Source organism: Salmo salar, chromosome 08 (assembly GCF_965601325.2).
Source record: "Salmo salar chromosome 08, fSalSal1, whole genome shotgun sequence".
NCBI lineage: Eukaryota > Metazoa > Chordata > Actinopteri > Salmoniformes > Salmonidae > Salmo > Salmo salar.
Window position 1 is genome coordinate 24,425,612 of NC_138298.1, and position 15,548 is coordinate 24,441,159.

The following is a 15,548-nucleotide window of genomic DNA, read 5'->3' on the forward strand; positions in this document are numbered from 1 at the left end:
TGTCCCACTGATTTCCACTTTAATTAGTGAAACCAATTCTTCGCACAAGCTAATCATTCAAGTGAACTTATGAGTAGCATGAGCTGGTGACATCACCAGCTCACCACTGAAGGTTCATCAATCCAAAATGAACAGTCTACGAGCTTTACAATTCTAGATGACTACAGCAAAAAAAAATGCTTTATTAAAAACATTTCCATGTGATCATGAATCCCAAGACAAATAGAACAGTAAATAAAGTGCTTTAATGCCAACAGAAATAACTTCCCTATGTGCCAATACTGCACAGCAGTAGAAGGGAGAAACATTAACGTGACCAGTCTCAGTTGAAGGCCCCAGGGTCCACATAAGGGTAGGCCAGGAACTGTCCTAGTTTGTTTCCTTTCTTGTCGTAGTGAAGCGTGCGGAAGCACCGCTCACAGAAGAGACACGGGTCATTTGGGGCAAATGGATCATTTGTGGTTAACCATCTGAAAACAAAACAAGTCAAATTAGTACACTGACAACTTGTAATGAATTAAAACTAATGTACAGTCAGTTATTAGGGATACGTTTTTTTGGCCAGGTCATGTAAAAAAGGGAAAACTCATAACCCAAGTAAAGATGATCTTTTATTGTAGGTGACATTTTCTCTACACACCTGCCGATGTAGACGTGACACACGGCACACTTCCTGGTCATGACCCTGTGCTTGTGGGTAAGGAGAGGGTACAGCTTCCTATCCAGGCAGTCATCCTTATGAGTTAGTCTGGAAACATTGGGCAGGGATAAAATAAAACATACCATGTCCACACTAATGAAACCTAGCCAAACCAAGCTGTACTGAGCTAGCCTTGTTACGTATCCACCATAGTGGCTGGAACCTTTCACCTTTAGCGTGGAATGATCTCCAATGCACTTTAAAATATGATGAATTGGTGTCAAACTCATTCCATGGAGGGCCATGTGTCTGCTGGTTTTTGTTTTTCCTTTTAATGAAGACCTGGACAACCAGGTGAGGAGAGTTCCTTACTAATTGCTGACCTTAATCAAATCAAGTACAAGGGAGGAGCGAACACTCGGTCCTCCGTGGAATGAGTTTGACCCCTGCGCTGTAGGCCTAGGGCACTTTTTCCCCCAAACTCAGTCCTCTGGACCCCAAGGGGTGCACATTTAGTTTTTTTGCCCTAACACTACACAGCTGATTCAAATGATCAAAGGTTGATGATTATTTGAATCAGTTGTGTAGTTCTAGGGCAAAAACCAAAACATGCACCCATTGGGGTCCAGAGGACCGAGTTTGGAAAACACTGGTCTAGGGCATGTGATGGCTCCTAGGGGATCTTTTTACTGAACAATGTATTTTAAAATGACAATACATGAAAAGAAAAACACTATCCAATTTTTTTTTGGAATGAATGTGTATTCTGTATTGTATTAAACAGGACTCGTCTGGAAAAGAGACCTTGATCTCAGCCTTGACTCCCTGTCAAAATAAAGGTTAAATAAATAAAAACTGTGTTGAAAAGGACAAAGTGATGGGAAAATATCTGAGCCAGCACAGTTTGGTAACGGTTCTCCTGGCAGCACTTCTTGGAAACGTCACGCCACAAAACCAGCCTTCATGCATAGTTAGTGCCTCCAGCAAAGAAAACCAGTCAGAAGAATGCTAAAAGACAAATCAGTCTCAGAAAACTGAAAAGGCAGACCTACAATACAGATCAATTAGAAAGGCTCAAGGCTCTTTATCATGTGAGTGAATTGATCAAAGACAAGACTTGATCCTATTCATCTAGAAAGCGCAGCACTTTCCCCTGACCTGCTGTCTTACCAGATATCTGGCCTTCTTCACAGTACTGATATGAGTAAGGTGAACTGATTTCTGACATTGATTTCTCATAGATACAGCAACATGTTATGGCTCTGTAGTCGGCACTTTGGTTTTTAAATGACACAACGACTGAGGTTAAAGTGTAGACTGTCAGCTTAAATTTGAGCTTATTTTCATCCATATCAGGTGACCTGTTTAGAAATTAACACACTTTTTGTACATTTGGAAAGTACTTAGACCCCTTGACTTTTCATATTTTGTTACGTTACAGCCTTATTCTAAAATTGATTAAATGTTTTTTTCCCCCCACTCAATCTACACACAATACCTCATAATGGTTTGTAGAAATGTTTGCAAATATATACAAAAAAATGTAATATTAAAATGTACATAAGTATTCAGACCCTTTACACAGTACTTTGTTGAAGCACCTTTGGCAGTGATTAAGGCCTCAATTATTCTTGGGTATGACGCTACAAGCTTGGCACATCTGTATTTAGGGAGTTTCTCCCATTCTTCTCTGCAGAGCCTCTCAAGCTCTGTCAGGTTGGATGGGGAGCGTCACTGCACAGCTATTTTCAGGTCTCTCCAGAGATAGTCGATCGGGTTCAAGTCCAGGCTCTGGCTGGGCCACTCAAGGACATGTCCCGAAGCCACTCATGCGTTGTCTTGGCTGTGTGCTTAGGGTCGTTGTCCTGTTGGAAGGTGAACCTTCGCCCCAGTCTCAGTGGCGGTTCTAGACCATTTCAACTGGGAGGGGGCCAAGCTGGGGCCAGTTGTACTTTTAGAGGGGCCAGTTACATTAGACGTTATTGTTGTCATATCGTTTTCTTCACTGCATTGCAGGCATTAGCAGGCAAAAGACCATGTTCATAATCATTAGTGTTCCGCGTTGCCACTGTCTAATAACGGATGTAAAAAAAAAAGAACGATATAAAAAAATTGTTATGTAAAAATTATTTCATACTCCACATTTTAGGGGGGCCACAAGGGGGTCCAATATTGTCACAGGGGCACTGGCCCCCCCTGCCCCACCCCCCCCCAGAATCACCCCTGCCCAGTCTGAGGTCCTGAGCGCTCTAGAGCAGGTTTTCATCAAGGATCTCTCTGTACTTTGCGACATTCATCTTTCCCCTCGATCCTGACTAGTCTCCCAGTCCTTGCTGCTGAAAAACATGCCCACAGCATGATGCCGCCACTACCATGCTTCTCCAGACGTGACACTTGGAATTCAGGCCAAAGAGTTCAATCTTGGTTTCATCAGACCAGAGAATCTTGTTTTTCATGGTCAGGTGGCTTTTGGCAAACTCCAAGCAGGCTGTCATGTGCCTTTTACTGAGGAGTGGCTTCCGTCTTGCCACTCTACAATAAAGACCTGATTGATGGAGTGCTGCAGAGATGGTTGTCCTTCTGGAAGGTTCTATCTCCACAGAGGAACTCTGGAGCTCTGTCAGAGTAACCATCAGGTTCTTGGTCACCTCCCTGACCAAGGCCCTTCTCCCCCGATTGCTCAGTTTGGCCAGGCAACCAGTTCTAGGAAGGGTCTTGGTGGTTCCAAACTTATTCCATTTTAGAATGATGGAGGCCACTGTGTTCTTGGGGACCTTCAATGCTGCAGACATTTTATGGTACCCTTCCCCATATCTGTGCCTCAACACAATCCTGTCTCGGAGCTCTACGGACAATTCCTTCAACGTTTTGGCTTGGTTTTTGTTCTGACATGCACTGTCAACTGTGGGACCTTATACAGACAGGCGTGTGCCTTTCCAAATCATGTCCAATCAATTGAATTTACCACAGGTGGACTCCAAGTTGTAGAAACATCAAGGATGATCAATGGAAACAGGATGGACCTGAGCTCAATTGAGTCTCATAGCAAAAGGGTCTAAATGCTTAAGTAAATAAGGTGTTTTTTTATTTTTAGTACATTTGCTAATATTTTAAAATGCCTGTTTTCACTAATGTCATTATGGGGTAGTATGTGTAGATTGATGAGGAAAATTGTTTAATCCAATTTTGGAATAAGGTTGTAATGTAACAATGTGGAAAAGCATATGTTGACAAGATGTTGGGGAATATTGACCAACTGAGCATCAGTGTACAGCTCAATAAACACACTAGGCGTTTTGTTACATTTCAGTCTGCTGTGACGCATTTAAAGTGTCATATTGAGATGCAAACTCAATGTAAACTCTATATCTGACATGGTACAGGTGTCTTTTTTATAAATCCATAACTGTGTGTGTCATGTGTATACTTTTGTTTCAAAGTAGATTTAAGACTACCATGAATCACTCTGTGACCCTGATTTAGCCCACTGCAGTAAAAGGTTATTAAGGGGGTAAAATTATCTGTTTAAGTCATTAGTAAAGAACACATTAAAAGAGTCCAATTATATTTTTTAGGTGGTTTTAAGCCTGTCAAATCATGTATTGCTTCATAAGCAGAAATAATGTGGGTGCCCAAGTCATTAATCATGTGGTGAACCTAGGGTCACCCTAAGTTCATAATATTGAACGCATTAAGGCGTTATCTGTTAGACGCCTCGAGTTCGGAGCTTGCAGACACGTCGCTGCTTGTAAATACCCGCTTGTAACCTTACACACACCCCCCCCCCCCCCGCATATAGCCTCGTTATTGTTATTTTATTTATTTTTAGTTGATTTAGGAAATATTTTCTTAAATCCTATTTTTCTTAACTGCATTGTTGGTTAAGGGCTTGTAAGTAAGCGTTTCACAGTAAGGACTACACCTTTTGTATTCAGCGCATCTGACAAATATAATTTGATTTGACACACATCCCAAGAACCCATTGGCGCTTGTGTAGAGACAGAAACAGAGCGGGGGGGGGAAAAAAAAAAATCGAGAGAAAGATTTTATTGAAAGGTAAATAACATTTTCTTTAAAACCTTTTATTTTCTTAAATCTTTAGTACAGAAATGTAAGCATACATATTACAATTATTAAAGTTTTCTATACAATATTAAAAGACTGTTCTTAGAGAAGAGCATGTCCGTCTTTGACCTGGGACTGACTGTAACCGAACACCACCCCCACTTGCCCTCCTACCCCTTGTACAATACATAAATAACCCTTACCCTCATACCCCTTGTACAAAGTATAAATAACCCTTACCCTCATTCCCCTTGTACAAGGTATAAATAACCCTTTGAGCTAAGTATCAGCTCATGACACACCACCTTGTGAAACACATCCCAGTCCTCAAGCCTGTATTCCACTCAAGGTTTGGTCTGTATATTCTTCTCCTTCAGGTAAGGTATAGAGCTTCACTCTACAGGCTGGGTAATCAAATGCATAACCCCATAGCTGTCCATCAAACATAACCACTTGATCTCCCAGCGCCTTTATGGGTAGTATTTGGGTTCTGCACAAATGTAGAAAACAAATGTTTCTAGTGCTGATTTATACTAAGCCCTTTTTCTATTGACGCCTGCATCCTACTTCCGATGTTACGGTCATCACATGCGTGTCTGTAAGTAACACCTCCATGTTTTTCTTCTTTAGAGTTTTCGGTTTCTCTCGAGGTTTCTTCTTGCTCGCAGGACAAGCCTAAGACCGACTTATACACAGGCAGACCTATCCGGTCAGAGAGGGCTGCCTCGCTTCTAGGCCTTAGGAAACTTTGCAGTATTTTTTTATGTATCATTCCTTACATTGTTAGCCCAGAAAATCTAAAGTGTTATTTCATACAGCCAGGAAGAACTATTGGATATCAGAGCGACATCAACTTTCCAGCACTACAACCAGGAATACAACTTTCCTGAAGTGGATCCTTTGTCCGAACCACCCAGGGAATTTGAAGTGATTCCAGAGGCTGACCCAAAACAACAACACCGCCGGAGAAGAGGTAGATAGAGTGGTCTTCAGGTCAGACTTGGGAGGCGCGCACACCACCCACCGCTTCCGAGTATATTACTTGCTAATGTCCAGTCTCTAGAAAACAAGGTAGATGGAATTAGGGCAAGGGTTGCTTTCCAGAGAGACATCAGGGATTGTAACATACTGTTTCACGGAAACATGGCTCTCTCGGGATATGCTGTCGGAGTTGGTACAGCCACCTGGATTCTTTGTGCATCGCGCCGACAGGAATAAACATCTCTCCGGGAAGAAGAAGGTGCCGGGGCTGTGTTTCATGTTTATTTGACTCACGGTGTAATTGTAACAACATACAGGAACTCAAGTCCTTCTGCTCACCCGACCTAGAATTACTCAAAATCAAATGCTGACCGAATTCTCCTCGGTTATTATCACAGCCGTAATATATCCCCCCTCAAGCAGATACGACGGCCCTCAAGGAACTTCAGTAGACTTTATGCAAAGTGGAAACCATATATCCGGAGGCTGCATTTTTTGTAGCTGGGGATTTTAACAAAGCAAATTTGAGAACAAGACTACCTAAATTCTATCAGCATATTGATCGCGCTGGAAAAACACTGGGTCACTGCTACTCTAACTTCTGCGATGCATACAACGCCCTCCCCCACCCTCCTTTCGGCAAATGTGATCGACTCCATTTTGCTCCTCCCTTCCTATAGGCAGAAACTCAAACAGGATGTACCTGTGCTAAGAATCCACGCTTCAAGATTGTTTTGATCACGCTGACTGGGACATGTTCCGGGTAGCCTCAGAGAATAATATTGAAGTATACACTGAGTCTGAGTGAGCTTATAAGGAAGTGTATAGGAGATGTTGTACCTACTGGGACTATTAAAATCTACCCTAACCAGAAACCGTGGATAGATGGCGGCATTCACACAAAACTGACAGTGGGAACCACCACATTTAACCATGGAAAGGTGACTGGGAATATGGCCGAATACAAACAGTGTAGTTATTCCCTCCGCAAGGCAATCAAACAAGTGAAATGTCAGTATAGAGACAAAGTGGAGTCGCAATTCAACGGCTCAGACGCGAGACATATGTGGCAGGGTCTACAGACAATCACGGACTACAAAAGGAAAACCACCCACGTCAAGGACACTGACGTCTTGCTTCCAGACAAACTAAACATCTTTGTCCGCTTTGAGGATAATACAGTGCCAACGATGCTGCCCGCTACTAAGGACTGTGGGCTCTCCTTCTCCGTGGCTGACGTGAGTAAGACATTTAAACACGTTAACCCTTGCAAGGCTGCTGGCTCAGACCGCATCCTCAGAGCATGCGCAGACCAGCTGGCTATTCAAGGCTTGATTACCAACAACACAGCCTACAGGGAAGAGGTGAGGACACCGAGTGTGGTGTCAGGAAAACAACCTCTCACTCAACAAAACAAAGGAGATGATCGTGGACTTCAGGAAACAGCAGAGGGAGCACCCCCCTATCCACATCAACGGGAAAGTAGTGGAGAGGGTGGAAAGTTAAGTTCCTGGGCATACACATCACAGACAAACTGAAATGGTCCATCCACACAAACAGCGTGGTGAAGAAGGCGCAACAACAGGTCACCAAAAACTCTCAAACTTTTACAGAAGCACAATTGAGAGCATCCTGTATCACAGCCTGGTACGGCAACTGCACCGCCCTCAACCGCAAGGCTCACCAGAGGGTGGTGCAGTCTGCACAGCGCATCATCAGGGGCAAACTACCTGCCCTCCAGGACACCTACACCACCCGATGTCACAGGATGGCCAAAAAGATCAAGGTCAACAACCACCCGAGCCACTGCCTGTTCACACCGCTATCATCCAGAAGGCGAGGTCAGTACAGGTGCATCAAAGCTGGGACCGAGAGACTGAAAAACAGCTTCTATCTCAAGGCCATCAGACTGTTAAACAGCCATCACTAACTCAGAGAGCCTGCTGCCTATATACACAGACTTGAAATCATTGGCCACTTTAATAATTGGACACTAGTCACTTTAATAATGTCACTTTAATAATGTTTACATGTCTTGATTTACTCATCTCATATGTATTTTATAGCATCTATTGCATCTTGCCTATGGTCGCTCTCATTGCTCATCCATATATTTATATGTATATATTCTTATTTCATACCTTTACTTAGATTTGTGTGTATAAGGTAGTTGTTGGGGAATTGTTAGATATTACTTTAGATATTACTGCACTGTCGGAACTAGAAACAAGCATGTCGCTACACCCGCAATAACATCTGCTGAACATGTGTATGTGACCAATACAATTTCATTTGAAATAGCTTTTTCATGTTCATTCTACAAGGGGTCACACGCTCACAACACAACAATTCCACAAGTTCCCTACAAAACTTCAACTGTTTGAACTGTCAAAAGTTCTCCCCGAAAAGTATTTTTTTTTTTTTTACATATTTTTACTTTAAACACATTTCTTTAAGTTCAACAAGTTCACTACACATCACCTGAGAGGATGTCACTTAGAGATCAACAAGTTCACTACACATCACCTGAGAGGATGTCACTTAGAGATCAACAAGTTCACTACACATCACCTGAGAGGATGTCACTTAGAGATCAACAAGTTCAAACACACTTTTCTTCAAATAAACAGGTGTCCTGTCAAATTACCTAATGACACACTAAATATAGTGACAACATCCAGAGAGGATGTCATTAAGAGGTCAACCAAAAGGACACAGCAAAGCACATCAATCAGTTTGACAGCAACTTTACTATATTCGCTCTTGCATATGCTGTTTGTTTTGGTTGTGTTTCAGATTTATTTTGTGGCCAATACAAATTCATGATAAATAATGTAGTGTGTCATTTTGGAGTCACTTTTATTGTAAATGACACAACACATTATTTACCATGAATTTCTATTGGCCACAAAATAAATCTGAAACACAACCAAAACAAACAGCAAATGCATCCCAAAAATGTGTAGAGTCACAAGTTTGATATAGTCATTGCGTGCTATGAACATGGGACCAAATACTAAACATTTTACGTGAATTTGTCTCAATACTTTTGGTCCCCTAAAATGGGGGGGACTATGTACAAAAGTGCAGTAATTTCTGAAGGGTTCACCCAATTTGGATAAAAATACCCTCAAATTAAAGCTGACAGTCTGCACTTTAACCTCATAGTTGTATCATTTATAATCCAAAGTGCTGGAGTACAGAGCCAAAACAACAAACATGTCACTGTCCCAATACTTTTAGAGCTCACTGTAGGGGGAAACGACACACCAAGTCAAAGCTCAAAATCCAGGTATCAATATGGATGACAAAATATGACCTCTGACCTGATATCGGTGATGATGACAACATGCTCGCAGTCTCCCTGGTGACAGAAGAGGTAGGGGTAGCCCACCTTCACCTTCAGGTCGTAGAACCTGGTGTCCTCCATCTTGGCCTTGTGGAACGTGGGGAAGTCTCTGGTCTTTGCCCAATCAATGGTGGTCCTGGAAATATAGTACAATGCAACTTTGTCCAATTTGAAAAGTACAGTAGAAAGTAGAGGAAGAGAAATGAACGCCAACACCCAGAAAATACGCTTTGGAAATTCATCTTCATTTACACAGAACAAAAATCTAAAAGCGCAACAATTTAAGATTTTACTGAGTTACAGTTCATATTGAAATAAATAAATAAATTAGGCCCTAAACAGCTCTGGTGGACATTCTTGCAGTCAGCATGCCAATTGCACGCGCACTCAAAACTAGAGATATCTGTGGCATTGTGTTGTGTGACAAAACTGCACATTTTAGAGAGTGGGCTTTTATTGTTGGCCAGCACAAGGTGCACCTGTGTAATGATTATGCTGTTTAATAAGCTTCTTGATATGACACCTGTTAGGTGGATGGATTATCTTGGCAAATGGGAGAAATGCTCACTAACAGGGCTGTAAACAACCTTTCAGAGAAATAGGCTTTGTGTGTATGAAACATTTCTGGGATCTTTTATTTCAGCTCATGAAACACGAGACCAACACTTTACATGTTGGGTTCATATTTTTGTTCAGTATACTTACTAGCCTTGTCTGCAAAATTATTTGATTATACTTGGGCTTAAAGGTTGTCTCCAGTTCATCAATAAAATGCACATGAATATCCATTAGATATAGCAGATACTGAGCAAATGGCTAAGTGGATGAGAGGGGCGCATGTAGAAAGTATTTTCCTATTTCCAATGGGTCTTGTGGCCTGGTTTGACATTTTAAAGAACTGGATTGTGGCCCATTACAATCTAACATCTGTTGATTCCGCTGACACATCCCCAAGGTTAACCCAGGCATATAGTTGAGTCTGGGTCATGGTTAGGCAAACCGAATGCAATATTCTGCACCTAAAACCTCCAAGTCTCCATCTCCGATCCAATATAGAGTTCTATGGCTGAAAAAAGTATTGTCTTAATACTTTGTGGATCTGCCCCTACCTCTCACGCTCTACAGTGTCGTCTCTGCACTACATAGGCCTGGCTTTTGTCTTTTTTGGGTTACTCCCTGGCTTCTACAGGCCCATTTCCACAGATGTTCTCTCACAAGATCAGGATGAGCTAAGGTGAGAGTTCAAGTAAGCCTAGTCTGAAGTGTTCAGTCTAGAGGTCGACCGATTAATTAGGGCCGATTTCAAGTTTTCATAACAATCGGAAATCGTATATATATTTTTTTACACCTTTATTTAACTAAGCAAGTCAGTTAAGAACACATTCTTATTTTCAATGACAGCCTACCGGGGAACGGGGGTTAACTGCCTTGTTCAGGGGCAGAACGACAGATTTTACCTTGTCAGCTCAGGGATTCAATCTTGCAACCTTACGGTTAACTAGTCCAACGCTCTAACCACCTGCTTTACATTGCACTCCACGAGGAGCCTGCCTGTTACGCGAATGCAGTAAGAAGCCAAGGTAAGTTGCTAGCTAGCATTAAACTTATCTTATAAAAAACAATCAATCAATCATAATCACTAGTCAACTACACATGGTTGATGATATTACTAGTTTATCTAGCCTGTCCTGCGTTGCATATAATCGCTTAGGTACACGTTGCTCCAACCATAAACATCAATGCCTTTCTTAAAATCAATACACAAGTATATATTTTTAAACCTGCATATTTAGTTAATATTGCCTGCCAGCATGAATTTCTTTTAACTAGGGAAAATGTGTCACTTCTCTTGCAAACAGAGTCAGGGTATATGCAGCAGTTTGGGCCGCCTGGCTCGTTGCGAACTGTGAAGACTATTTCTTCCTAACAAAGATAGCCGACTTCGCCAAACGGGGGATGATTTAACAAAAGCGCATTTGCGAAAAAAAAAAGCACAATCGTTGCACGACCGTACCTAACCATGAACATCAATGCCTTTCTTAAAATCAATACACAGAAGTATATATTTTTAAACCTGCATATTTAGCTGAAAGAAATCCAATTTAGCAGGCAATATTAACCAGGTGAAATTGTGTCATTTTGCGTTCGTTGCACGCAGAGTCAGGGTATATGCAACAGTTTGGGCCGCCTGGCTCGTTGCGAACTAATTTGCCAGAATTTTACGTAATTATGACCTAACATTGAAGGTTGTGCAATGTAACAGGAATATTTAGATTTAGGGATGCCACCCGTTAAATAAAATACGGAAGGAAAAACGTTTGACAGGAAAAACGTTTTGTTTTCGAGATGATAGTTTCTGGATTCGACCATATTAAATGACCTAAGGCTCATATCTGTGTGTTATTATGTTATAATTAAGTCTATGATTTGATAGAGCAGTCTGACTGAGCGATGGTAGGCAGCAGCAGGCTCGTAAGCATTCATTCAACCAGCACTTTCGACCGTTTTGCCAGCAGCACTTCGCAATGCTTCAAGCTGTTTATGACTTCAAGCCTGTCAACTCCCAAGATGAGGCTGGTGTAACCGATGTGAAATGGCTAGCTAGTTAGCCGGGTGCGCGCTAATAGCGTTTCAAACGTCACTTGCTCTGAGACTTGGAGTAGTTGTTCCCCTTGCTCTGCATGGGTAACGCTGCTTCGAGGGTGGCTGTTGTCGATGTGTTCCTGGTTCGAGCCCAGGTAGGAGCGAGGAGAGGGACGGAAGCTATACTGTTACACTGGCAATACTAAAGTGCCTATAAGAACATCCAATAGTCAAAGGTATATGAAATACAAATTGTATAGAGAGAAATAGTCCTATAATAACTACAATCTAAAACTTCTTACCTGGGAATATTGAAGACTCATGTTAAAAGGAACCACCAGCTTTCATATGTTCTCATGTTCTGAGCAAGGAACTTAAACGTTAGCTTTTTTACATGGCACATATTGCACTTTTACTTTCTTCTCCAACACTTTGTTTTGCATTATTTAAACCAAATTGAACATGTTTCATTATTTATTTGAGGCCAAATTTATTTTATTGATGTATTATATTAAGTTAAAATAAGTGTTCATTCAGTATTGTTGTATTTGTCATTATTACAACAATATATATATATATATATATAGTAAATCGGCATCGGGTTTTTGGGCCTCCAATCGGTATTGAAAAATCATAATCGGTCGACCTCTAGTTCAGTCAGTCCAGTCGTTGTAGCCAGAGGGGATGATGGTTCAGTCAGTCCAGTCGTTGTAGCCAGAGGGGATGATGGTTCAGTCAGTCCAGTCGTTGTAGCCAGAGGGGATGATGGTTCAGTCAGTCCAGTCGTTGTAGCCAGAGGGGATGATGGTTCAGTCAGTCCAGTCGTTGTAGCCAGAGGGGATGATGGTTCAGTCAGTCCAGTCGATGTAGCCAGAGGGGATGATGGTTCAGTCAGTCCAGTCGATGTAGCCAGAGGGGATGATGGTTCAGTCAGTCCAGTCGATGTAGCCAGAGGGGATGATGGTTCAGTCAGTCCAGTTGTTGTAGCCAGAGGGGATGATGGTTCAGTCAGTCCAGTCGATGTAGCCAGAGGGGATGATGGTTCAGTCAGTCCAGTCGATGTAGCCAGATGACAGTTGGATGTCAGAGAAAGTGATAAAGAAGAGAGAGAGCCACTTACTCGCTCATGTCCTGACACTCAGGGTGACGCATGTCATTGTAGAAGACCCCTTCAAAGTAGAAGAAGGCGGATTTGAAGTGATCCTGAAACAGACAGTGAAAAGGTTCACCCAACACCGACATGATGATCAAGTCCTATTATGTAGGCTTATCCTCTGAGTGTGTGGCTGAGTATCTCCTAACTTAGACATCATCTCATGTATTACTAACCCTGTTCCATAGTCAATGTGTTCCAAGACTCACAATCAATGACTACCTGTGTAGCAGCACGTGTTCCACGTTGGAATGTACTGTATATCCATGATCGCTAGACGGTTCTTCTTGAGAAGTCGTCACCGAGCCGTGCACAAGAAATCTACTGGCATCTACTGAATGTTCGGTTTTGGATGTGGGGTGGTAGCGTCTAACATTTGGATTCATTCGTTTGTTGTGCACTGCTCGGTGATGTAAGGGACGACTTTTTAAGACGAACTGTCTACCGACTATGGATTCACATTCCGACGGTAGCCTAGCGTTTAGAGCGTTGGGTCAGTAACTACAACAGCTGCTAGTTCGAATCCCCGAGCCGACGTGAAAAACCTGCCTATGTGCCCTTGAGCAAAGACTTTAACCCTAATTGCTCCAGGGTCGCCGCTGATAATGGCTGACCCTGGACGTGACCCCAATCTCCGAGGGCGTCTCCGGCGGAGTTGGGATATGCAAAAAAGTCATTTCCATTTCACACGTGTATAATACATAATTGTACATGTGTGAAACAGGGAAATATAAGCAGCCACCTACCATTACAATAGTATGGTTTGAGCTTGAGTATCTCTTTGTGTGCGTGTCACCTTGCTGATGAAGTCCGGTGCCATGTCAGGCGTGTTGCTGAACTCTCCAAAGACCTGCAGGTCACTGATACAGCAGATAGCGTCCCTCAGGTCCACCAGACTATGGGAGCCCAGCATCTGAAGGGTCATGTGGGGCCTCACATACTTAAACTGGAAGAGAATGTACGTTATAGGGAAATAATGCAAGCTCTAGAATGCCCTTTAAGCCAATCAGAAATGGGTATTCAACAATGCCATGGTATAAATTAGATCAATAGGCAGAGATAATGTACATGTCTTACAAAAGCACATATTTTGTTGTGTCTAATGATGGAGATGGTTGGAATTAGGCTTTTCAACTTTTGGTGATTCTCACAAAGACTTGGAATCGAATAAGTGAAACTGCACATACTCTCTCAAATATGGCTGGGTAGAGAACGTTGATGCTCAAAATGATCTCCCCTTCTGGCACCAAGTCAACAGGGTCCTCAGGTCTTTTACCCACCGCCAGGCTCTCCTAGAAGATCAAACAACACACACACACACACACACACACACACACACACACACACACACACACACAAGTCAATCAAATGTCTAAAAACAGCCCCCCCTCTTAGCTCTTGTCGGTCGTGTTCATTAGGCACCAAACTGAAGAATACGACCCAGGGGTCTGGGTGCGTAGACTTCTGGGTGTCAGTCACGCTACAGGTTAAAGGTCACATCAACAGGTTATACTCTATGCAAGTGACGCACCGTTTTCCAAGAAGTAGCCTTGAAGTTTTTGAACTTTTGTAGGCTTTTTTAATGGTATTCTATGGGCAAAAAAAATGTGCGCAACAGTCTGCAACGCAAACACCAGGCAGAAGTAAATTCCTCCTCAAACAAATATACGTTTATATATCTTAAATTACTTAAATAATATAATCCTGAATCCCACAGAAGTAAAACGGAAGTAAAGCGGAAGGGGCGGTTACTTTCACAGGGTATAACTAACCAGTTCGTCTTGGTAGTGGTCAACTCTGCTGATCTTATCGATCCTCAGGGTGCCTTTGTAGTCCTGCTTCTTCTTCCTCTGTCTGAACATGAACAAGGAAACACCTTTTTAACGCAGTGAATGAGTAACTGTCTGCAGAACATGGAACTGGTGCATGTATCATGTATAAATGGTCTAGGATATCATTTGTATAGTAAAAACGTTGTAATGTTTTACATTAGTGTTTGAAGAGTGGGGTCAGGTGGCACAACGTTGGGGTCAAGAGGCTCGTCTTCAGCTTGACAGCGAAGAGTGTCAACGCTGGAAAAAAAATTCAACCATGTGAAGATCACAGAACAGATGGGTCATTTGACAGCAAAGGGTCTGAACCTTCACTTTATAAAAACCATCTCTGACACAACTAGTTTTGACCAAGATTCTAAAATGCGTCATAAAACAAAGGGGAGTGATATCCCAAGTCCACTACTACAGACGCTGAAGTTTAACACCAAAACATCGTATTATTGACAAACGATAACTAGCATATTGAGAAGTTACCGCTTGTCAACTAGACAGACAATGGCTTTTCAGCTACCTAGCTAGAGTACCAAATACATTTATAACTACCCCTTACTGTACAAACCTGCAGATAGCTTTCAGTTCATCCAACGTTTCTGGTGCGATTCCCATCTCCTTTGCAAAGTCCGCATCTTCAGTCTCTTCGTATTTTTCCTCGTATGAATAGTCAATTGGTTTCAATTTCTCAAGCCATGCTGTTCTGAATGAGCCAACGTGGAATGGTTTGGTGTTTATGTCTTTATACTCAAAAACTGGAATATTTTCGTTCGCGTTTGAACCGCTGCCCGCCGCCATTTTTTCATCTAAATGACGTCAAAATGCCCAGGTAACGCTGGGTAATGAAGTATCTCGAGATGGGAAAATACAAGGGAAACTACCGGTTGATTGAGTTATTTTACACTGGCCCGGGTTGAACCGGGCGAAACCCGGCACGTCATCTAGCGAAAG

The 15,548-nt window shown here is 42.3% G+C and overlaps 1 protein-coding gene across 1 annotated transcript; it reads right to left on the reverse strand.

Annotated features, from left to right (window-relative positions):
- Window positions 1–226: 226 nt before the first annotated feature.
- On the reverse strand, window positions 227–15,503 carry LOC106610347 (snRNA-activating protein complex subunit 3). Its single transcript, XM_014209666.3, has 9 exons — window positions 15,166–15,503; window positions 14,760–14,843; window positions 14,544–14,625; window positions 13,959–14,063; window positions 13,568–13,717; window positions 12,739–12,821; window positions 9,013–9,171; window positions 641–748; window positions 227–470 (listed from the first exon to the last, which is right to left on the reverse strand). The coding sequence occupies exons 1-9, from the start codon at window positions 15,393–15,395 to the stop codon at window positions 323–325; spliced, it is 1,149 nt and encodes a 382-aa protein (XP_014065141.1). The 5' UTR covers window positions 15,396–15,503; the 3' UTR covers window positions 227–322.
- Window positions 15,504–15,548: the final 45 nt, after the last annotated feature.